Consider the following 26,060-nt stretch of genomic DNA (forward strand, 5'->3'; position numbering starts at 1 on the left):
CGTTCAGCCGCCCCCGTGAGACGATTGCGGGTATGCCCGCGGTGATCGAGTCCACGGGACCCGTGACTGGACACACGGGGGTCCCGACCAGTGTGCTCGCGATGACAGGGCGACATTAAAGATTGGACATACCTGTACGCCAATATGCCTGCCCGTGCCATTCTGCCAATGTACATCGGCGTGTGCTGGTCGGGAACCGGTTAATTGTTGTCCTTTGTTGGTAGACAATATATTGAATGTTTATTTTTAAACGTTATATATTTCATAATCCTCATCATGGGGATTTTTTTTCGGATGTGGTAGCCATAGGGATGCCCAGGGCGTCATTTCTGGTGCAGTCCCTTTGGATTCCACTAGGTCATGCCAATGCCGTCTGGCTGACCCTCGTCCCTCTTACTTGGGTTGCCTTTATTTTATTTAGGCTCCATCTAATTGTGATATACTATCTATTCCTGGTTTAGGCATCTTTATTAGGCTTGCCAATTGTCATTCCTTAGGTCTGGATGTTGTATACGTCTGTGCGTCATTTCCGACAGAGCTTGTCTGATTTTGTGCTGACATTTCCAGGTTTGATGTTGTTACATCACTTCCGGTCTGCCGCCATCTTTCGGGCATCACTATCGGTTGGCGTTCTCGCCGTACTGACTTCATTTCCGGTGGGACCTCGGTCGTGCTATTTGAAGGTCAGTGAACGTCCTCACCCTTGGATTTTGGCACCAAAGTGGCCATTGAGGGGGGAGGTGGGGTACATAGACAGTCCATTCTTTAGTTTTCAATTGGGGTCCAGCATGGGAAGGGGAGAGATTTTTGGTGAATTTTTGACTGAAGGTAACTTTACCATTGTTGAATAGCGCTATTGTTGTCTCTTTGGCTATCGGAATTTAATATTGATTAATTTAATATTGATTGGGTTTATTATCTCTCTGATTCAGGGGGTCGTAATTGGACTTTTTGAAAATTCAGGAATTGGAGGTGAATAATCAACTTTCAAGCCTGTGAACATAGCTAAGGATCTCAGGTATAGGGTAAAAGTTATATTATATTCAACCCCTTTTTTGGTTTAAATTTGATTGGGGGTTGTTTGTTGCCCCCAGTGTCCAATTCTCCTCATCGCTCCACCTTTTAGTTTTTGGACCATTACCAGTGGCTGTACTTTAGATACATACCCCTCTATGGCTATACTGGATGATTTGATTGTTCATATCCCCATGACTCTGAAGCTTCTATTCATATGCAAGTAGTTTTTGAACATACAGGTAATTATTGTGACCAATCATGGCTTTGGTGTTATGCATTTTTCCAATTGACGAATGTCGTTTCAATCTGTCAAATTTGTATTTATATATCTATGATGTTGCTGTGACTGTTGATTGATTGATTATATTTCTCAAAAACGTCTGTGCTGAACTGGAAGATCTGTCTTCTTCCCCCAGCGTTTCTGTAAATTGCTCTTGATCCCCTCCATCCGTAGACCGTAGATAAACGGATTGAGCGTTGCCGAGAATAGAAAGTAGATGGCACTGCAGATATTCTGAAGGTCGTAGGAAGTGGAGTTCCCCGGCAGGTACAGAACGGAGATTAAGAATCCAGATGAGTAGATGAGGACGACCACCACCAGGTGGGTGCTACAGGTGTGAAGGGCTTTATACCGAGCCATTCCCACCGCAATCCTAAGGACAGTTTGAAGAACTTTGAGATAAGAAATTAGGATGATGGAGATGTCACAAAACATTATGAGAGTCCTCATCACCAATCCTGCAACCTGGACTTTGGACTCTTCACACCCCAGGCTGAAGAGCATCATGCTTTCACAGTGGAAGTGAGGAATAATATTGGCCCTGCAATAACGGAGTCGGGCCCCTATAATGACCAGAGGAAGGACAACAAAGCTATAACGAAACACTCCATTGACTGCCGAGTGAACAATTACATGCTTGACTACAATCTCCTGGTAATGTAGTGGCTGGTTGATGGCTAGGTACCTGTCTATAGCCATGAGGAGCACAATTGTGGACTCGGCCATGATGCTGGAATATACAGTAAATATCTGCACCAAACAGCCAACCAAGGTGATCTGGTTAAAGCCAAACAGTCCTAGAAGCATCTTGGGTGTGATGGCCGTGGTGTACACAACATTGGTGGCCAAGAGAGAAAAGATGAGTGTGTACATCGGAGTGTCTAGACTTTTGTCCAACACAATGACCAACATAACCACAGAATTACCACTTAGAATCACTGCGTATATGAAGGAGAAGGGGAGAGCAAGGAGAGGTCGGTACTTTGTGACTCCGGGAAACCCAAAGAGTATAAACTCCATGTGAGAGAAGGACGAGGTCTTATTATGTCCCGGATGATCCATTTCTGTTCTGGAAAGCAGAAATTAAAAATCACATCAATGACAAACAGCAAATCATTTATGGACAATCCGAGTTACAATGGAAGAACTAGACCCTGGCCATTTATTTCATTATAAGTCAATTCATTTTTCTGAAACGGGAAACTGAATTAAAATAAATAAAAAATTTTGTGGCTCTCTATGTTGTGGGAGTCCAGTGATGGTGGAGAGTGATACCCAAGGAATTCCATGCTTGATTTGTCTTCATGTATTAAGCTCAGGGTAGAAAACCCCCACATGGGGAAACATAAGTGTCAGGACCAAGACAAGGCTGAACCTGCAACCTCTGCTGTGTCTGGCAATGTCTCGTCTTGCTAAGCCACCTGAAATCCTGCCCTATTGGAAATCCTGCCCTGTGCCTTGTATCTGGTGAACCTTGAACTCTTTGCACCTCCCATGAAATTACGATTTAAGCCATGCCTTTGCATTTCCTGTTTGCCAGATTAGTGTGCTCTCTCCAGCCAATATCTTGCTCCTGTCTCTCCTGCTGCCAACCATATCTTCGCTAAAACTCATTGCTGACTTTTGGCTTGTTCCTTGTCTATGCTTCTGCTTAACCCCAACCTGCCACCACTTGTTACTGACCTTTGGCTTGTTTACTGAATATGTTTCTGCTTGATCCCTACCTGCTATATCTGCTACTGACCCCACATCTCCGATGAGCCCGTGTCATCCGTCTGGGTGACCTGCTCCTGCACTTATCCGGCTGGTGGGTGGGAGCCTCTCTATTAATATAGCTACTGGTCTCCGAGTCTGACCCCTGACCATGACAAGTGTTGGAAAGAAATTTAAACCAAATCTACACTTCGGGTTGAACTAATGACTTGAGTCACTTGAATGTAACAGGAACCACCTCCTGATTGGTTCTCTGGAGCCAGGGCTGTCTTTAACGTGGGGCAAAAGGGGCAGCTGCCCCGGGCCCAGTCATTGTTGTGGGGCCCAAATGAGCTGCCCCTTGAGCACGCATCAGTACAGTTTCTTTTTTAGGAGTCAAAATTAGGATTCTCATTTGAACTAAAATTCGGAGGATACCTAGTACTAGAAAAAACATTGAGGAAAAAAACTATTTCCACACAAATTTGGGATGAGAGTCCTAAAAATATTGCGCTCAAGCTGAGCATGCAGTGAAAATATCTCTACTAGACATGTGAAGAACGAAAAAAATTGTTTTGGATAGATTCGTTATGTTACTGATTTCCCTTCGTTATGGAATTCATTTCGTTTGGTTTTGGGAATTTGTTTTGTTTTGTTTTGGTTAAATTTGTTTTGTTTATTAATTTTCTAACGAATTCTAGCTTCTCAGAATGATTAATATTCAGATGACTTTGGGGGGACCCCCACGCTGTTTTTTTTTTACATTTTGGCATGGGGTTCTACTTAAAATTTATACCAGACCTGACACCCTTGTCCCATCTCTTTCTGCATGCAGACACCCCCATCCCATCTCTTTCTGCATGCAGACACCCTCTTCCTGCAAGCAGACACCCTCTTCCCATCTCTTCCTGCATGCAGACACCCCCATCCCATCTCTTCCTGCATGCAGACACCCCCATCCCATCTCTTCCTGCAAGCAGACACCCCCATCCCATCTCTTCCTGCATGCAGACACCCCATCCCATCTCTTCCTGCAAGCAGACACCCCCATCCCATCTCTTCCTGCATGCAGACACCCCCATCCCATCTCTTCCTGCATGCAGACACCCCATCCCATCTCTTTCTGCATGCAGACACCCCCAGTCCATCTCTTTCTGCATGCAGACACCTCCATCCCATCTCTTTCTGCATGCAGACACCTCCATCCCATCTCTTCCTGCATGCAGACACCCCCATCCCATCTCTTCCTGCATGCAGACACCCCCATCCCATCTCTTCCTGCATGCAGACACCCCCATCCCATCTCTTCCTGCATGCAGACACCCCCATCCCATCTCTTCCTGCATGCAGACACCCCCATCCCATCTCTTTCTTTATGCAGACACCCCCATCCCATCTCTTTCTTTATGCAGACACCCCCATCCCATCTCTTTCTGCAAGAAGACACCCCCATCCCATCTCTTTCTGCAAGAAGACACCCTCATCCCATCTCTTTCTGCAAGAAGACACCCCCATCCCATCTCTTCCTGCATGCAGACACCCCCAGTCCATCTCTTTCTGCTTGCAGACATCCTCATCTCATCTCTTTCTGCATGCAGACACCCCATCCCATCTCTTTCTGCATGCAGACACCCCCATCCCATCTCTTTCTGCATGCAGACACCCCCATCCCATCTCTTCCTGCATGCAGACACCCCCAGTCCATCTCTTTCTGCTTGCAGACATCCTCATCTCATCTCTTCCTGCATGCAGACACCCCATCCCATCTCTTTCTGCATGCAGACACCCCCAGTCCATCTCTTTCTGCATGCAGACACCTCCATCCCATCTCTTTCTGCATGCAGACACCTCCATCCCATCTCTTCCTGCATGCAGACACCCCCATCCCATCTCTTCCTGCATGCAGACACCCCCATCCCATCTCTTCCTGCATGCAGACACCCCCATCCCATCTCTTCCTGCATGCAGACACCCCCATCCCATCTCTTTCTTTATGCAGACACCCCCATCCCATCTCTTTCTTTATGCAGACACCCCCATCCCATCTCTTTCTGCATGCAGACACCCCCATCCCATCTCTTTCTGCATGCAGACACCCCCAGCCCATCTCTTTCTGCAAGAAGACACCCCCATCCCATCTCTTCCTGCATGCAGACACCCCCAGTCCATCTCTTTCTGCTTGCAGACATCCTCATCTCATCTCTTTCTGCATGCAGACACCCCATCCCATCTCTTTCTGCATGCAGACACCCCCATCCCATCTCTTTCTGCATGCAGACACCCCCATCCCATCTCTTCCTGCATGCAGACACCCCCAGTCCATCTCTTTCTGCTTGCAGACATCCTCATCTCATCTCTTTCTGCATGCAGACACCCCCATCCCATCTCTTTCTGCATGCAGACACCCCATCCCATCTCTTTCTGCATGCAGACACCCCCACCCCATCTCTTTATGCATGCAGACACCCTCATCCCATCTCTTTCTGCATGCAGACACCCCCATCCCATCTCTTTCTGCATGCAGACACCCCCATCCCATCTCTTTCTGCATGCAGACACCCCCATCCCATCTCTTTCTGCATGCAGACACCTACATTCCATCTCTTTCTGCATGCAGACACCTCCAGTCCATCTCTTTCTGCATGCAGATACCCCCATCCCATCTCTTTCTGCATGAAGACATCCTCATATCATCTCTTTCTGCATGCAGACACCCCCATCCCATCTCTTTCTGCATGCAGACACCCCATCCCATCTCTTTCTGCATGCAGACACCCCCACCCCATCTCTTTATGCATGCAGACACCCTCATCCCATCTCTTTCTGCATGCAGACACCCCCATCCCATCTCTTTCTGCATGCAGACACCCCCATCCCATCTCTTTCTGCATGCAGACACCCCCATCCCATCTCTTTCTGCATGCAGACACCCCCATCCCATCTCTTTCTGCATGCAGACACCTACATTCCATCTCTTTCTGCATGCAGACACCTCCAGTCCATCTCTTTCTGCATGCAGATACCCCCATCCCATCTCTTTCTGCATGAAGACACCCCCATCCCATCTCTTTCTGCATGAAGACATCCTCATCTCATCTCTTTCTGCATGCAGACACCCCCATCCCATCTCTTTCTGCATGCAGACTAGGGATGAGCTCGGTGTTTGAGTCGAATGCATGCGGCGGTCAGGGAAAGAGCAGGATAGGCAGGGACAGTGTCTTTGTGGCTTGCAAACCTAGCGCTGTTAAAGTGGGTGTTGTGTGCCTCCAGCACAGTGTACACCTGAAGATACCTCTTATTGCTGGTGTTGTTCTATTTCTGTAACACAGGCAGGCAGCTGCAGTAATTACAGTCGGTGTACTGTGTCATCTGCTCAGTTTGCACCTAAAGCTACCCCAATTGCTGGTTTTCCCATCACCCTGAAGGCCATTACCATGTCTGGAAGACCAACAAGGAGAGGCAGACAGTCACAAGCCAATAAAAGAGGGCAAGCAGGCCCTGTGTCTAGAGACAACAGTGCTGGTCGTGGACGCGGTGCATTGTCATCATCAGCATGTGGCCATGGGACACGCTTGTCCTTATTTTCAGCAGCTGGATGTGTTAAGCCACATAATGCCGAAGACTTGGTAGAGTGGATGACCAAGCCCTCTTCATCCTCCTCATCCTCTCTCACCCAGGCTCAGGGTAGTAGCAAAGCAGCTGCCAACGCATCGTCTTCCCTCCTCTCAATGTCATCAGTGACTCCTTCCCTAGACCCACCACGTCCTCCTGAGGAGTCTCCTAAACTGTTTGAGCACAGTGTTGGGTACATGCTCCAGGAGTATTCCCAGTGTTTTGAATGCTCTGATGATGATACCCAGCTAGAGGAAGGCAGTAGCGGGAGCGCAGAGAGAGGGGATGCTCAAGAAGGACAGCAATCTGTCAGTCATGTTCCATCAGCTGCAACATACTGCCAGGTTTGCTCCAGTGATGAAGGAGGGGACGATAAGGTCACTGACTCCACATGGTTGCGTGATAGGAGAGAGGAGGAGGAGGAGGAGGAGGAGGAGGCACATCTCCAACGAGGCAGGATGCCCTCCGGGGCCAGCTTAGGGGCAGCACACCTACTGACTCACACTGCAGAGCTCTGCCTGTGCAGGGCGCTGCCTCTGTGCGCATTATTCCAAAAGTTCTTTGGTGTGGGCCTTTTTTGAAACGAGTGCATCAGATCGCACCACTACTATTTGCAACATATGTCTCAAGCGTATCTTGCGTGGCCAAAATATCAGTCGCTTGGGCATCACATGCTTGACCAGACATATGTTGATCTGCCATGCAGCTCGTTGGCAAGCATACCTTAAAGACCCACACCAAAGAACAAAGCGGACCTCTCCTTGCTCCTCATCAGCTGGGATCTCCAACCCCACTAGACTTTCAGTCTAATCTAGAATTAGGGGTGTCACAGCCAAGTACTTGCGGGCACTCTGCTAGCAGTACACCGACGTCCGATTGTACCAGGCAAATTTCCCTGCCCCAGCTGCTGGACCGTCATAAGAAGTTCACTCCCAGCCATCCACATGCCCAGCGGTTGAATGCTAGCTTGGCTAAATTGCTAGCACTTCAGCTGCTGCCTTTTCAGTTGGTAGACTCAGCCCCCTTCCGTGAGTTTGTGCAATGTGCGGTTCCTCAATGGCAGGTTCCCAAACGCCACTTTTTCTCACAGAAGGCGATTCTGGCTCTCTACCGGCATGTGGAAGGCAATGTCCTTGCCTCGCTGGACAGGGCGGTCAGTGGTATGGTGCATATTACCGCTGACTCATGGTCCAGCAGGCATGGACAGGTATGTTACCTGTCTTTCACGGCCCATTGGGTCACTCTTCTGGCAGCTGGGAAGGATGCAGGACAAGGTGCAGTAGTGTTGGAGGTTGTTTCACCACCACGCCTCCAAAATGCTACTATTGGTTGTGACACACCTCTCTCCTCCACCCCCTCCTCTTCTTCTTCCTCCATGGCCTCTTCCAGTGCTTTGTCCTCGGAACCAGCGGTGCTCCATAGGCGTTCCAGGGGCTATGCAAGTACGCAGGCAAAACGATGCCATGCCATGCTTGTGTTGGTTTGTTTGAGGGACAGGAGCCACACTGGGGCTGGTTGGTTGACGCCACGCCAGCTTAAGCCAGGAATGGTGGTTTGCGACAATGGCACCAACCTCCTCTCCGCCCTCCGACAGGGACAACTGACACATGTGCGCTGTGTGGCTCACGTCCTCAACCTGGTGGTGCAGCGGTTCTTAGGCAGGTACCTGGGCTTACAGGATGTCCTGAAGCAGGCCAGGAAAATCTGTGTACATTTCTGCCGATCATTTAATGCCTGTGCTCGGCTGGCTGAGCTCCAAAAGGAGTTGAACCTGCCCAAGAACCGCCTTATATGTGACATGCCCACCAGGTGGAACTCAACGTTGGCCATGCTGCAGCAGCTGCACATGCAGCAGAGGGCCATAAATGAGTACCTGTGCGACTACGGCACCAGGATAGGGTCAGGGGAGTTAATTTTTTTCACCACACCAGTGGGGCATGATTAGGGATGCATGCACTGTCCTGTCATCATTTGAGGAGGCCACGAGGATGGTGAGCAGTGACAGTGCATGCATCAGTGACACTGTACCTCTTGTCCACCTGTTGGAGCATACTCTGCGTGGAATAATGGACAGGGCACTTGAGGCAGAACAGAGGCAGGAAGAGGAGGACTTCCTTGCCTCTCAAAGCCCCCTTTTTTCAGACAGTGTTCCTGCTGTCCTGCCGATTACACAGGAAGAGGACGAGGAGGAGGATTGTGTCAGCATGGAGGTGGAGCCTGGCTCTCAGTATCAGCAGCAGCAGTCTTTTAGAGATGATTTACAGTCCCAAGAAACCAGTGGACTTGTACGTGGCTGGGAGGAGGTCGCTGCAGATCATGTTGTCCTTATTGACCGAATGCCTCAGCTAACCTACGCTGCATGGCCTCCCTGATCCTGCAAAGCCTGCGGAAGGATCCTCCTATTCTTCAGATCAAGGAGAGGGACCATTACTGGCTGGCCACTCTCCTTGATCCACGGTACAAGGGTAAGGTTGCGGACCTTATCTTGCCGTCTCAGAGGGAGCAGAGGATGAGACATCTCTGGGATGCCTTGCAGAAAGGTCTGTGCAATGCGTTCCCAGAGACTGGGAGGTTACAAACTCCTGGTCCTGGACAACGTGTTGCTGAGGCATCGGTCAGAAGGAGCGGTGGAGAAGGTGACTGATGCGTTCAGACAATTTTTAGTCCACAGTCCCAAGGTATGATCGGTTCCAGCAACCATCGCCAGCGTCTGATTTACATGGTGCAGGAATACCTAGGGGCAAGGTCAGACTTGGACACTTTTTCCACTGAAAATCCTCTGGGTTACTGGGTATTGAGGATGGATCACTGGCCAGAGCATGCACAGTATGAAATTGAGCTACTGGCCTGTCCTGCATCCAGCGTTCTTTCGGAACGCAACTTCAGTGCTGCTGGAGGCTTTGTAACCAATCACAGGGTGCACCTGTCCACCGACACGGTTGATCGACTGACCTTCATCAAGATGAATCAGTCTTGGATCACCCACAGCTACCAAGCACCTGAAGCTGATGTAACCGAATATTTTTTTTTTTTTAAATGTCACATCCCTTCAAGACTGCCTATGCTGATGCTGAGTGACTGTCCTGTTATGTTGACAGACTATCCTCTTCCTCCTCAATGATCCTGCTGATAGCTTGGAAGAAGATCTTTGGTTCTGGGTGACGCCACCAGTGGCTAAGGCCCAATTTTTCAGCCCCTTTTTAACAGGGGCATGTAATTACAATTTTTGATGCAATTCTTTGCAGCAGGGCTCATTCCTGCACTACAACTAGAGTATATGGGAGAGGTTGCAGTGTCGTGGCACCAGCACCAGTGCCTAAGGCTCAATTTCCTGCACCCAGTGAGAGTAACTTTGAGGGCTTACAATGTTGTGGCACCAGCACCACCTTAGGCCCCCATTTCTGCAGAGCATATAGGGCAGGCCCCTACTTTCAAACATCCAACTTACAAACGTCTCCTACTTGCAAACAGAAGGAGACAACAGGAAGTGAGATGAAAAAAGACGGATGGCAAAACAAATTATACAGGGGTGATAACCCTTAATGCCTTAACTTTTTTTTAATTTAATTTAATATCCGTACAAGACCCAAAGGGGCTGGTAATGGGCAGGGGGGCTACCTATGCCATTTTTCTTAATGATTTTCATCCATATTGCCGAAACCAGATATTACCGCAAGCAGTTTTAAATAACTTTTTTTCTCTAAATGTTATTTTGTGCAGGAACAGTTCTAAACACGGGAAACACGTGGCACTTCACAGGCATACTACAGACACCCCCCAGGCACCAAATTTAAATAAATATTTCACCTTTTTTCCACTTTAATAGTCATTAAAATCAGTGCTCCCGAAAAAATGACTTTTTAAAAACAATTTTGGCATTGACCCATGTCCCCTGGGGCAGGAGCCAGGTCCCCAAACCCTTTTTAGGACAATATCTTGCATATTAGCCATCTCTTTCTGCATGCAGACATCCTCATCTCATCTCTTTCTGCATGCAGACACCTCCATCCCATCTCTTTCTGCATGCATACACCCCCATCCCATCTCTTTCTGCATGCATACACCCCCATCCCATCTCTTTCTGCATGCAGACACCCCCATCCCATCTCTTTCTGCATGCATACACCCCCATCCCATCTCTTTCTGCATGCATACACCCCCATCCCATCTCTTTCTGCATGCAGACACCCTCATCCCATCTCTTTCTGCATGCAGACACCCTCATCCCATCTCTTTCTGCATTCAGACACCCCCATCCCATCTCTTTCTGCATGCAGACACCCCCATCCCATCTCTTTCTGCATGCATACACCCCCATCCCATCTCTTTCTGCATGCAGACATCCCCATCCCATCTCTTTCTGCATGCAGACACCCTCATCCCATCTCTTTCTGCATGCAGACATCCCCATCCCATCTCTTTCTGCATGCAGACACCCCCACCCCATCTTTTTTTGCATGCAGATACCCCCATCCCATCTCTTTCTGCATGTAGACACCCCAACCCTTCTCTTTGCTTGCAATCCTCATCCCATCTCATTCTGCATGCAGACACCCCCATCCCATCTCTTTCTGCATGCAGACATTCTCATATCACCTCTTTCTGCATGCAGACATCCTCATATCATCTCTTTCTGCATGCAGACATCCTCATATCACCTCTTTCTGCATGCAGACATCCTCATGTCATCTCTTTCTGCATGCAGACATCCTCATCTAATTTCTTTCTGCATGCAGACACCCCCATCCCATCTCTTTCTGTATGCAGACACCCCCATCCCACCTCTTTCTGCATGCAGACACCCCCATCCCATCTCTTTCTGCATGCAGACACCCTCATCCCATCTCTTTCTGCATGCAGACACCCCTATCCCATCTCTTTCTGCATGCAGACGCCCCTATCCCATCTCTTTCTACATGCAGACATCCCTATCCCATCTCTTTCTGCATGCAGACATCCCCACCCCATCTCTTTCTGCATGCAGACACCCCCACCCTATCTTTTTTTGCATGCAGATACCCCCATCCCATCTCTTTCTGCATGCAGATACCCCCATCCCATCTCTTTCTGCATGCAGACACCCCAACCCTTCTCTTTATGCTTGCAATCCTCATCCCATCTCATTCTGCATGCAGACACCCCCATCCCATCTCTTTCTGCATGCAGACACCCCCATCCCATCTCTTTCTGCATGCAGACACCCTCATCCCATCTCTTTCTGCATGCAGACACCCCTATCCCATCTCTTTCTGCATGCAGACACCCCCACCCCATCTTTTTTTGCACGCAGATACCCCCATCCCATCTCTTTCTGCATGCAGACACCCCAACCCTTCTCTTTATGCTTGCAATCCTCATCCCATCTCATTCTGCATGCAGACACCCTCATCCCATCTCTTTCTGCATGCAGACATCCTCATATCACCTCTTTCTGCATGCATACACCCCCATCCCATCTCTTTCTGCATGCAGACATCCTCATATCACCTCTTTCTGCATGCAGACACCCCCATCTCATCTCTTTCTGCATGCAGACACCCCCACCCCATCTTTTTTTGCATGCAGATACCCCCATCCCATCTCTTTCTGCATGCAGACACCCCAACCCTTCTCTTTATGCTTGCAATCCTCATCCCATCTCATTCTGCATGCAGACACCCCCATCCCATCTCTTTCTGCATGCAGACATCCTCATATCACCTCTTTCTGCATGCAGACATCCTCATATCATCTCTTTCTGCATGCAGACATCCTCATATCACCTCTTTCTGCATGCATACACCCCCATCCCATCTCTTTCTGCATGCAGACATCCTCATATCACCTCTTTCTGCATGCAGACATCCTCATATCATCTCTTTCTGCATGCAGACATCCTCATATCACCTCTTTCTGCATGCAGACATCCTCATCTAATTTCTTTCTGCATGCATACACCCCCATCCCATCTCTTTCAGCACCTCGTGTGACATGGGCCTAACTTGTCCTGTTTTAAATGACACCAAGGGGTGTGTTTATAATGAATTCAAATTAAATATTCAATTTATCCCACCAAAAAAAATTAAGACATGAAGCATTTCTGTACAAACCTGTGCACAGGTGAGGTATGGCAATATCCAGTGTCACCCTATCCCCCCCCCCCCAAGAATTATGCATTGAAGGATCCCTTTGTGTACCTGTGTGCAGGTGAGGTGTTATAATGTCCAGTTCCAAACCTCAGAATTGAGACATGAATGATCCCTGTATGCACTTGTGTACAGGTGAGGTGTGAGGGCTCTGTAATACCTGTGTACAGGTGAGGTGTGAGGGCTCTGTAATACCGGTGTACAGGTGAGGTGTGAGGCTCTGTATGTACTTGTGTACAGGTGAGGTGTGAGGCTCTGTATGCACTTGTGTACAGGTGAGGTGTGAGGGCTCTGTAATACCTGTGTACAGGTGAGGTGTGAGGCTCTGTATGTACTTGTGTACAGGTGAGGTGTGAGGGCTCTGTATGTACTTGTGTACAGGTGAGGTGTGAGGGCTCTGTATGTACTTGTGTACAGGTGAGGTGTGAGGCTCTGTAATACCTGTGTACAGGTGAGGTGTGAGGGCTCTGTAATACCTGTGTACAGGTGAGGTGTGATGTCTCTGTATGTACTTGTGTACAGGTGAGGTGTGAGGCTCTGTATGTACTTGTGTACAGGTGAGGTGTGAGGCTCTGTAATTCCTGTGTATAGGTGAGGTGTGAGGGCTCTGTATGTACCTGTGTACAGGTGAGGTGTGAGGCTCTGTAATTCCTGTGTATAGGTGAGGTGTAAGGGCTCTGTATGTACCTGTGTACAGGTGAGGTGTGAGGGCTCTGTATGTACCTGTGTACAGGTGAGGTGTGAGGCTCTGTATGTACCTGTGTACAGGTGAGGTGTGAGGGCTCTGTATGTACCTGTGTACAGGTGAGGTGTGAGGGCTCTGTATGTACCTGTGTACAGGTGAGGTGTGAGGGCTCTGTATGTACTTGTGTACAGGTGAGGTGTGAGGCTCTGTAATACCGGTGTACAGGTGAGGTGTGAGGCTCTGTATGTACTTGTGTACAGGTGAGGTGTGAGGCTCTGTATGTACTTGTGTACAGGTGAGGTGTGAGGCTCTGTATGTACTTGTGTACAGGTGAGGTGTGAGGGCTCTGTAATACCGGTGTACAGGTGAGGTGTGAGGGCTCTGTATGTACTTGTGTGCAGGTGAGGTGTGAGGCTCTGTATGTACTTGTGTACAGGTGAGGTGTGATGTCTCTGTATGTACCTGTGTACAGGTGAGGTGTGAGGGCTCTGTATGTACTTGTGTACAGGTGAGGTGTGAGTGCTCTGTATGTACCTGTGTGCAGGTGAGGTGTGAGGCTCTGTATGTACTTGTGTACAGGTGAGGTGTGATGTCTCTGTATGTACTTGTGTACAGGTGAGGTGTGAGGGCTCTGTATGTACTTGTGTACAGGTGAGGTGTGAGGGCTCTGTATGTACTTGTGTACAGGTGAGGTGTGTGAGCTCTGTATGTACCTGTGTACCAGATGAGGTATGAGCCTCTGTACATACTTATGTACAGGTGAGAAATGTACCTGAGTACAGGTGAGGTGTGAGGGCTGTGTACATAACTGAGTACAGGTAAGGTGTGAAGGCTCAGTATGTACCTGTGTACAGGTGAGTTGTGATAATATCCCATGTCCTCCCCCCTTTTAGAATGCAGACATTAAAAATTGCTTTCAGGTGAAGTGTGATAATGTTCAGTGCCACCCCCCCTCCTCAGAACTGAGACATGAAGGATCTCCTGCACACAGGTATGTGTGTCTCCTGCACGTGGGAACTATAGTATCCAGTGCCCCCGACAACCCTAGAACTGAATCATGAAGTATCCCTGTATGTACCTGTGTACAGGTGAGGTTTTTTTTTTTAATATCCAGATCCCTCTCACTGCCCCAGAATTAAGTCAATAAGTATCCCTCTACATACCTGTGTACAAGTGAGGTGTCAGTGAGGGCCCGTAAGTACCTGTGTGAAGGTGAGGTGTGAGGTCTCTGTATGTTGTCTGTGTACAGGTGAAGTGTAAGGGCTCTCTGTTTACCTGTGTACAGGTGAGGTGTGAGGGCCCTGTATGTACCTGTGTATAGGTGAGGTGTGATGTCTCTGTATGTACCTGTGTACAGGTGAGGTCTGAGGGGCCTGTATGTACCTGTGCACAGGTGAATTGTGATGTCTCTGTATGTACAGGTGAGGTGTGATGTCTCTGTACTTACCTGTGTATAGGTGAGATGTGATGTCTCTGTTCATACCTGTGTACAGATGAGGTGTGATTTCTCTCTATGTACCTGTGTATAGGCGAGGTGTGATATCTCTGTGTACAGGTGAGGTGTGAGGGCCCTGTATGTACAGGTGAGGTGTGATGTCTCTGTATGTACAGGTGAGGTGTGATGTCTCTGTATGTACAGGTGAGGTGTGATGTCTCTGTACTTACCTGTGTACAGGTGAGGTGTGTGGGCTCTGTATGTATCTGTGTATAGATGAGGTGTGAGGGCTCTGTACCTTCCTGTGTAAAGGTGAGGTGTGAGGGCCCTGTATGTACAGGTGAGGTGTGATGTCTCTGTATGTACAGGTGAGGTGTGATGTCTCTGTATGTACAGGTGAGGTGTGATGTCTCTGTATGTACAGGTGAGGTGTGATGTCTCTGTATGTACAGGTGAGGTGTGAGGGCCCTGTATGTACAGGTGAGGTGTGATGTTTCTGTATGTACAGGTGAGGTGTGATGTCTCTGTATGTACAGGTGAGGTGTGATGTCTCTGTATGTACAGGTGAGGTGTGATGTCTCTGTATGTACAGGTGAGGTGTGAGGGCCCTGTATGTACAGGTGAGGTGTGATGTTTCTGTATGTACAGGTGAGGTGTGATGTCTCTGTACTTACCTGTGTACAGGTGAGGTGTGTGGGCTCTGTATGTATCTGTGTATAGATGAGGTGTGAGGGCTCTGTACCTTCCTGTGTAAAGGTGAGGTGTGAAGGCTCTATGCATACCTGTGTACAGATGAGATGTGTGGACTCTGTATGCACCTGTGTACTGGCGAGGCATGATGGCTCTGTACTGTATGTACCCATGTGCAGGTGAGATGTGAAAGCTCTGTAAGTACCTGTGTAGTGGTGAGGTTTGAGGGCTCTGTATGTACCTGTACACGTGAGGTGTGATATCTCTGTATGTACAGTACCTGTGTACAGGTGAGGTGTGATGTCTCTGTATGTACCTGTGTATAGGTGAGATGTGATGTCTCTGTTCATACCTGTGTACAGATGAGGTGTGATTTCTCTCTATGTACCTGTGTATAGGCGAGGTGTGATATCTCTGTGTACAGGTGAGGTGTGAGGGCCCTGTATGTACAGGTGAGGTGTGATGTCTCTGTATGTACAGGTGAGGTGTGAGGGCCCTGTATGTACCTGTGTACAGGTGAGGTGTGAGGGCCCTGTATGTACAGGTGAGGTGTGATGTCTCTGTATGTACAGGTGAGGTGTGATGTCTCTGTATGTACAGGTGAGGTGTGATGTCTCTGTATGTACAGGTGAGGTGTGATGTCTCGGTACTTACCTGTGTATAGGCGAGATGTGATGTCCCTGTATGTACCTGTGTACAGGTGAGGTGTGATGTCTCTGTATGTACAGGTGAGGTGTGATGTCTCTGTATGTTGCCTGTGTACAGGTGAGATGTGAGGGCTCTGTACATACCTGTGTATAGGTGAAGTGTGAGGGCTCTGCATGTACCTGTGTATAGGTGAGGTGTGAGATCTCTGTACATACCTGTGTGAAGGCTCTATGCATACCTGTGTACAGGTGAGGTGTGATATCTCTGTTCATACCTGTGTACAGATGAGGTGTGATTTCTCTCTATGTACCTGTGTACAAGTGAGGTGTCAGTGAGGGCCCCATAAGTACCTGTGTACAGGTGAGGTGTGATGTCTCTGTACATACCTGTGTACAGGTGAGGTGTGATGTCTCTGTACATACCTGTGTACAGGTGAGGTGTGATGTCTCTGTACATACCTGTGTACAGGTGAGGTGTGATGTCTCTGTACATACCTGTGTACAGGTGAGGTGTGAGGGCTCTGTACATACCTGTGTACAGGTGAGGTGTGATGTCTCTGTACATACCTGTGTACAGGTGAGGTGTGAGGGCTCTGTACATACCTGTGTACAGGTGAGGTGTGAGGGCTCTGTACATACCTGTGTACAGGTGAGGTGTGAGGGCTCTGTACATACCTGTGTACAGGTGAGGTGTGATGTCTCTGTACATACCTGTGTATAGGTGAGGTGTGATGTTTCTGTACATACCTGTGTACAGGTGAGGTGTGATGTCTCTGTACATACCTGTGTACAGGTGAGGTGTGATGTCTCTGTACATACCTGTGTACAGGTGAGGTGTGATGTCTCTGTACATACCTGTGTACAGGTGAGGTGTGATGTCTCTGTACATACCTGTGTACAGGTGAGGTGTGAGGGCTCTGTACATACCTGTGTACAGGTGAGGTGTGAGGGCTCTGTACATACCTGTGTAGAGGTGAGGTGTGAGGGCTCTGTACATACCTGTGTACAGGTGAGGTGTGATGTCTCTGTACATACCTGTGTACAGGTGAGGTGTGATGTCTCTGTACATACCCGTGTACAGGTGAGGTGTGATGTCTCTGTACATACCTGTGTACAGGTGAGGTGTGAGGGCTCTGTACATACCTGTGTACAGGTGAGGTGTGAGGGCTCTATACATACCTGTGTACAGGTGAGGTGTGAGGGCTCTGTACATACCTGTGTACAGGTAAGGTGTGAGGGCTCTGTACATACCTGTGTACAGGTGAGGTGTGATGTCTCTGTACATACCTGTGTACAGGTGAGGTGTGAGGGCTCTGTACATACCTGTGTACAGGTGAGGTGTGAGGGCTCTGTACATACCTGTGTACAGGTGAGGTGTGAGGGCTCTGTACATACCTGTGTACAGGTGAGGTGTGATGTCTCTGTACATACCTGTGTACAGGTGAGGTGTGAGGGCTCTGTACATACCTGTGTACAGGTGAGGTGTGAGGGCTCTGTACATACCTGTGTACAGGTGAGGTGTGAGGGCTCTGTACATACCTGTGTACAGGTGAGGTGTGAGGGCTCCGTCCCTCTGCTCTGTGTCTCTTGATATATCTGTATTTATCCATCACTGACACCCCCGGGAGTAATTCTTATACCTGCCCGTATCTAACAGCACCGGACTTCTGTCCTCCCCCAACCTTATTACTCTCAGAGCAGCTGCAAAATGTTATCCCCCGGGATAAATAATACTATAAAAAATCAAGACCGGCGTTCAATTTCATCAAATTCTAATACCCAAATATCAATTTCTTCCAAAAAACATATATGTGACATAATAATTACTACTAGTACTAAATAGCAACAATCCAAAAAATAAAAGACATCTTATATCTATGATGGTAGGAAGATGAGGACCGCTCTGCTCCCAGCTCTCCCTCCAGTCACGATCCTTCACCATCCAGCCCTCGGCTCATCGCCTCAAATCAAAGGAAACAATCGTTATAGCAGTTGTAGCATTTAAGATACTTTTACTAAAATGTTAAAATTACAAAACATAGAAAAACACCCTGATGATTCACGCAATTGTCAGTTAAAGCGACGCAGTGCCGAACCGCAAAAAGTGCTCTGGTCAGGACAGGTGTTTAGGGACCCGGGTACCCCCATGTATCGATGCAAAATAATGATTAAAGTGAAACAATAAAAGCGAAATATTCCTTTAAATTTCATACCTGGGGGGTGTCTATAGTATGCCTGTAAAGGGGCGCATGTTTCCCGTGCTTAGGACAGTCTGACAGCAAAATTACATTTCTAAAGGAAAAAAGTCATTTAAAACTACTTGTGGCTACAATGAATTGTTGGTCTCGGCAATATACATAAAGTCATATAAGTCATTGAAAAAAACGGCATGGGGATCCCCCCAGTCCATTACCAGTCCCTTTGGGTCTGGTATAAATTTTAAAGGGAACCCCAAACAAAATTTAAAAAAAAAATTACGTGGGGGTCCCGCAAAATTCCATACCAGGCCCTTCAGGTCTGGTATTGATTTTAAGGGGAACCCCACGCCAAAGTGTAAAAAAAAAATGGCATGGCGTTCCCCCCCAAAAATCCATACCAGACCCTTATCCAAGCATGCAACCTGGCAGGCCGCAGGAAAAGAGGGGTGGACAAGAGAGCGCACCCCCCCCCCCTCCTGAACCGTACCAGGCCACATGCTCTCAACATGGGGAGGGTGCTTTGGGGTAGCACCTTTTAAATGACTTTTTTTCCTTTAGAAATGTCATTTTGCTCTCGGACTGTTCTAAACACGGGAAACATGCGCCTCTTTACAGGCATACTATACACACCCCCCAGGTACGAAATTTAAAGGAATATTACACTTTTTCCCCAAAAAACTATTTTTTTTCATTGATACATGTCCCCTGGGGCAGGGTCCACAAACACTCCCCTGGGGCAGGACCCGGGTCCCCAAACACTCCCCTGGGGCAGGACCCGGGTCCCCAAACACTCCCCTGGGGCAGGAGACGGGTCCTCAAACACTCCCCTGGGGCAGGACCCGGGTCCCCAAACACTCCCCTGGGGCAGGAGACGGGTCCTCAAACACTCCCCTGGGGCAGGACCTGGGTCCCCAAACACTCCCCTGGGGCAGGACCCGGGTCCCCAAACACTCCCCTGGGGCAGGAGCCGGGTCCCCAAACACTTTTTATGACAATAACTTGCATATTAGACTTTAAAATGAGCACTTTTGATTATCCCATTCCTGCCGAACGTACGCAGATGTGCGGCCTCGGCTTTCGGGGGTTATACCGGGATGATGCCCACAGCTGCAGGCATCATCCCAGTACCGTTTTTTAGAGCGGGCGATCGGCTTTTTCCCGGAGGAGCGGGAAGGGACGACCCCTCCTCCCGCCGCTCTTCCTGGGCCTCTCATTGGCACCGGAGAGCCGATCAACGATCCGACTCTTCCGGCGGCTAGTGACAGACTGGAATGAACCTGGAAACGGCTTCCAGTCTCCTTGATGTAAACACGGAAGCAACATCACAACGTCACTTCCTGTTTACTCGCCTGCTAATAGCGGCGGATTTAATAAATATATTTGAATACTTTGAAGTGCAAATGATCCCTCCATAAAGAGTACCTGTCACCACCTATTACTGTCACAAGGGATGTTTACATTCCTTGTTACAGCAATAAAAGTGATCAATTAAAAAAAAAAATAATTACAATTTAATAATATAAAAATAAATAAAATAAATAAGAAAAAAAAATTCAAACCGCCCCCGTCACCACGACCTCGCGCAGCAAAGAAAACGCATAGGGAAGTCGCGCCCGCATATGTAAACTGTGTTCAAACCATGCATGTGAGGTATCGCCGCGATCGTCAGAGCGAGAGCAATAATTCTAGCTCTAGACCTCCTCTGAAACTCTAATCTGGTAACTGTAAAAAAAAAAAAAAATTATAGCATCGCCTATGGAGATTTTTAGGTACCGTAGTGTGTCGCCATTCCACGAGTGCGTGCGATTATAAAGCGTGACATGTTGGGTATCTATTTAGTCGGCGTAACATCATCTTTCACATTATACAAAAAAATTGGGCTAATTTTACTGTGTTTTTTTTTTTTTTATATTTATGAAAGTGTCCCTTCTCCCAAAAAAATTGTGTTTAAAACACCGCCGCACAAATACCGTGTGACATGAAATATTGCAACAATCCCCATTTTATTCTCTAGGGTCGCTGCTCAAAAAAAAAAAAAATATATATATATATATATATATATATATATATATATATATATATATAAAATATTTGGGGGTTCTAAGTAATTTTCTAGCAAAAAATACAGATTTTAACTTGTAAACACCAAATGTCAGAAATAGGCTTAGCCATGAAAGGGTTATTCATGATCGTGTCCCATAGACTTTAACGGGGTTCGATTAAACGTTTTGCCTGTTCGCATGTTCTGCTGCGAGCCGAACTGGGGGGGGGGGGGGAGGGGGTGTTCGGCTCATCCCTACTCTGCAGTATCTGATTGATTACACTGTCAGTGGTGAATCTCCATACACTTTGTACACAGAGCTCTCCCTCATATTATTTCCTTTTCTGCGCAAACGTTTTTAGTCTGTAGAGTTAGATTATTCCCCCTATTGATCGACTATTCTTAGCCCCAACAATCAAATGTTAGGTAACTGTTTTTGCTTTTTCAGCCCAGGCACAAAGTGTGAAAAAACGTGGGGCGCCACAGTTTCCCAATGGGAAACGTGAGCCTAGGAAGATGCGCGCCACCGCCTTCATTAAATTAACCGCACATCAGAAGACCCCCTTTATATTATTATTATTATTGTACATGTATTATTTATATAGCTCCAACAATTTACACAGCGCTTTACAATATAAAAAGGGAGACAATACAGTTATAATACAATATAATACAAGAGGATTGGGAGGGCCCTGCTCAGAAGAGCTTACAATCTAATAGGGGGGGGGGGAAGGTGGTACAAAAGGTTGTAACTGTGGGGGAATGAGCTGGTGGAAGTGGTAGGAGATCGGTTGGAGACGTGATCGGTTTCTAATGAAAAGACGAGTTTTCAGGGACCACCTGCAGGTAGCAAGGGTAGGGGATAGCCGGTCAGGTGGGGGTAGTGAGTTCCAGAGGGTGGGAGAGGCTCTGGAGAAATCCTGGAGACGAGCATGGGAGGAGGAGGAGACGAGGGAGGTCTTGAGAAGAGCGGAGAGGACTTTCTTCCTCTCCTGAATGCTGGGGGAGGTCCTACAGGTCAGCTGCCCTAAATCAGCGTCATTGCAGGGCAAGCTTGCCGCCATCGGTCCATAAATGTACGATATTATTACAGAATAATGACTATAGACTATGACAAGGCTGACGCTTCATTAGAAGGAATGTTGTGAAGGTTTGTCATGGCGGCTGGAACGTTCCGTAGTGTTGGTAACCACCTCAATGTGGTGTCAATTCATCGCTTTATCAATCTACGTCCTCAATGCTTATTGAGAAGAAGAAGATAAACTGATTTAACCACCTTCACCTCCAGAAGGTTTTACCCCCCCCTTCATGACCAGGCCATGTTTTGCTATTCAGCACTGCGCTACTTTGACTGGTGATGCGCACAAATAAAATGTAGATTGTTTTCTTCAACCAAATAGAGCTTCGCTTTGGTGATATTTGGGGTTTTTATTTTTTGCAATATAAACGAAAATTATCCTGTTATATATATATATATATATATTACATTTTGCTATATAATATATCTGTATAAAAAAAATGGTCAAAATGTATTCTGCTCCATGTCTTTTATTAAAAGCCCAATAAGTGTATATTAACCCCTTCAGCCCCGGACCAATTTGCAGCCAAAGGACCAGGACCCCTTTTTGCCATTCGGCACTGCGTCAATTTAACTGACAATTGCGCGGTCGTGCGACGCGGCTTCCAAACAAAATTGACGTCCTTTTTTTCCCACAAATAGAGCTTTCTTTTGGTGGTATTTGATCACCTCTGCGGTTTTTATTTTTTGCCACTATAAACAAAAATAGGGCGACAATTTTGAAAAAAACGCATTATTGTTTACTTTTTGTTATAATAAATATCCCCCAAAAATATATAAAAAAACATTTTTTCCCTCAGTTTAGGCCGATACGTATTCTTCTACATATTTTTGGTTAAAAAAAAATCGCAATTAACGATTATTGTTTGGTTTGCACAAAAGTTATAGCGTTTACAAAATAGGGGATAGTTTTATGGCATTTTTATAAATTTTTTTTTTTTTACTAGTAATGGTGGCGATCAGCGATTTTTATTGTGACTGCGACATTACGGCGGACACATCGGACATTTTTGACACATTTTTGGGACCATTGTCATTTATACAGTAATCACTGCTATTTAAATGCACTGATTCCTGTGTAAATGACACTGGCAGTGAAGGAGTTAACCACTAGGGGGCAGTGTAGTGTTATGTATGACGTTTATTGTAGGGGGGCGTGGCCTGGCATGTGACGTCACTGATCGTCCTTCCCTATAACAGGGAACAGTCGATCGGTGACAGCGACACAGGGAAGCATGGGGAGAGGTTTGTTTACACAGACCTCTCCTCGTTCTTCAGCTCTGTGATCTGATCGCGGGACACCAGCAGCGATCGGTCACGGAGCTCAGGACCGGGTCGGGAGCGCGCCCCCATTGGCATGCTCCCGACCCACGGCTGGGCACTTAAAAAGCAATGTACGGGTACGTGCTTGTGCCCAGCCGTGCCATTCTGCCGGTGTATATCGGCGTGAGGCGGTCCTTAAGTGGTTAATAGGTTTGCCTCTACAAACTATGGGATATATATCATATACTGGAATTTTTATCTATTTCATTTTTTATACTAGTGATGGCGGTGATCATCTTATAATGGGACTGCGATAGGGCGACGGGCAATCTGGGTGGGAACTAACTAACTGCCACTGACATCACCAGTGACACTAATACCGTGATGAGTGATAATTATATGCACTGTCACTGTACTAATGACACTGGCAGGGAAAGGGTTATCATCTAGGATGATCGGGGGGTTATAAGTGTGATGTGTGCTGCTTTTCACTAAAGATCTCTTTGTTTCTTACCCCTGATTTGCAGAGACAGGAAACAGAGAGATCGTGGTTTCCTATGTTCTGAGCTCTGGGTTGATTGTCAACACGGAGCTCTGGGCTGTGATTGGACGCAGCCGATCAGCAGGTCCCGACCATAAATCATTGGCTAGGACTTGCTGACAGACTCCCGCTTTATACAATCACATCAGGTGTCAGTGGGGGGGACCCCAAACCCGAAAGCCAGCTGACGTACGGGTACATCACTTTGCTTGTGCTGCCCACCCATCCGCAGTACATTGAAGGTGGGGGTCCGCAGTACATTGAAGGTGGGGGTCCGCAGTACATTGAAGGTGGGGGTCCCCATTACATTGAAGGTGGGGGGTCCGCAGTAAATTGAAGGTGGGGGGTCCGCAGTACATTGAAGGTGGGGGTCCGCAGTAAATTGAAGGTGGGGGGTCCGCAGTACATTGAAGGTGGGTGGTCCGCAGTACATTGAAGGTGGGGGCCCGCAGTACATTGAAGGTGGGGGGTCCGCAGTACATTGAAGGTGGGGGGTCCGCAGTACATTGAAGGTGGGTGGTCCGCAGTACATTGAAGGTGGGGGGCCCGCAGTACATTGAAGGTGGGGGGTCCGCAGTACATTGAAGGTGGGGGGTCCGCAGTACATTGAAGGTGGGTGGTCCGCAGTACACTGAAGGTGGGGGTCTGCAGTACACTGAAGGTGGGGGGTCCGCAGTACATTGAAGGTGGGGGGTCCGCAGTACATTAAAGGTGGGGGTCCGCAGTACATTGAAGGTGAGGGTCCGCAGTACATTGAAGGTGGGGGGTCTACAGTACATTGAAGGTGAGGGTCCGCAGTACATTGAAGGTGGGGGGTCCACAGTACATTGAAGGTGGGGGGTCCGCAGTACATTGAAGGTGGGGGTCCGCAGTACATTGAAGGTGGGGCTTACGCAGTACATTGAAGGTGGGGGTCTGCAGTACATTGAAGGTGGGGGGTCCGCAGTACATTGAAGGTGGGGGGTCTGCAGTACATTGAAGGTGGGGTGTCCGCAGTACATTGAAGGTGGGGGGGTCCGCAGTACAATGAAGGTGGGGGGTCCGCAGTACATTGAAGGTGGGGGTCCGCAGTACATTGAAGCTGGGGGTCCGCAGTACATTGAAGGTGGGGGTCCGCAGTACATTGAAGGTGGGGGTCCGCAGTACATTGAAGGTGGGGGGTCCGCAGTACATTGAAGGTGGGGGTCCGCAGTACACCGAAGGTGGGGGTCTGCAAACGGTTAATAAATCAGTACAGCCTCAGAACCTTTATGAAGCCTGTACTCTGTGACGTCACATTATGTCACAACACACACACACCTTACACCACCGGACACTTTCCTTATCACCATAGAAATGAAGGGGAGTGCTGGCCCTAGATCATTATTAGTTCTTATGGTGATGTCTGCTCCCACCCTAACCCTAACCCCCTAACCCCCTGATCCTAATCCTAACCCTCTGACCATAGCCCTAACCCTATCCCCCTAACCCTAATCCTAACCCCCTACCTTAATCCAAATCCTAACCCCTAACCCTAATCCCCTAACCCTAACCCTAAACACTAATCCTAACCCCCTGACCTTAACCCTAATCTCCTAACCCCCAACCATAATCCTAACACTCTAATCCTAACACTCTAATCCTAACACCCTGACCTTAACCCTAACCCTATCCCCCTAACCCCCTAACCTTAACCATAATCCCCTAACCCTTATCCTAGCCCCCCTGACCTTAACCCTAACCCTACCCCCTAACCCTAATCTTAACTCCTATCCCTAATACTAACCCCTGGACCTTAACCCTAATCCTAATACCCTAGCCCCCTAACCCTAACCCTAATCCTAACCCTAATCCTAACCCCGGACCTTAACCCTAATCCTAACACCCTAACCCCCTAACCCTAAACCTAATCCTAACCCCCTGACCTTAACCCTAATCTCCTAACCCTAACCCCCAACCCTAACCCTAATCCTGACACCCTAATCCTAACCCCCTGACCTTAACCCTAATCCCCTAACACTAACCCAAAACCTAATCCTAGCCTCCCCTGACCTTAACCCTAACCCTACCCCCTAACCCTAATTTTAACCCCTAACCCTAATCCTAACCCCTGGACCTTAACCCTAATCCTAACACCCTAGCCCCCTAACCCTAATCCTAACCCCTGGACCTTAACCCTAATCCTAACACCCTAGCCCCTTAACCCTAACCCTAACCCCCTGACCTTAACCCTAATCCTAACCCCGGACCTTAACCCTAATCCTAACACCCTAACCCTAAACCTAATCCTAACCCCCTAACCTTAACCCTAATCTCCTAACCCTAACCCCCAACCCTAATCCTGACACCCTAATCCTAACCCCCTGACCTTAACCCTAACCCTACCCCCTAACCTTAACCCTAATCCCCTAACACTAACCCTAAACCTAATCCTAGCCCCCTGACCTTAACCCTAACCCTACCTCCTAACCATAATCTTAACTCTTAATCCTAACCCTAATCCTAACCCCCTGACCTTAACCCTAATACTAACACCCAAACCCTAATCCTAATACCCTAATCCTAATCCTGACCCCCTATCCCTAACCCCATAACCCCCTAACCCCACTTATGTTGCTGTTGTAAGGAAAATGGGTCCTGGGCTTGTAGGATCCCGAAGTGGTTTTTAGATACTTTATATTTTAATAAATCTTGTTTTTTTTTCTTTATTAGAAAGGTTAAGAGGTCATCTCATACATACATTAATATACATATCCATGATTTATTATATAGTTACA

General features: G+C 47.9%; 1 protein-coding gene across 1 annotated transcript; it reads right to left on the reverse strand.

Annotated features, from left to right (window-relative positions):
- Positions 1-1,021: 1,021 nt before the first annotated feature.
- On the reverse strand, positions 1,022-2,359 carry LOC143956774 (olfactory receptor 56B34-like). The gene has a single exon (XM_077466953.1). The coding sequence runs from the start codon at positions 2,357-2,359 to the stop codon at positions 1,388-1,390; it is 972 nt and encodes a 323-aa protein (XP_077323079.1). The 3' UTR covers positions 1,022-1,387.
- Between the last annotated feature and the right edge of the window lie 23,701 nt (positions 2,360-26,060).

The sequence above is a fragment of the Lithobates pipiens genome, unplaced genomic scaffold (genome assembly GCF_037356315.1).
Source record: "Lithobates pipiens isolate NorthernLeopardFrog02 unplaced genomic scaffold, aLitPip1_a1.2 Scaffold_41, whole genome shotgun sequence".
Lineage (NCBI taxonomy): Eukaryota > Metazoa > Chordata > Amphibia > Anura > Ranidae > Lithobates > Lithobates pipiens.

Excerpts from the sequence above, each read along its gene's own strand:
- LOC143956774 (XM_077466953.1), bottom strand. The coding sequence starts at position 2,359 with ATGGATCATCCGGGACATAATAAGACCTCGTCCTTCTCTCACATGGAG.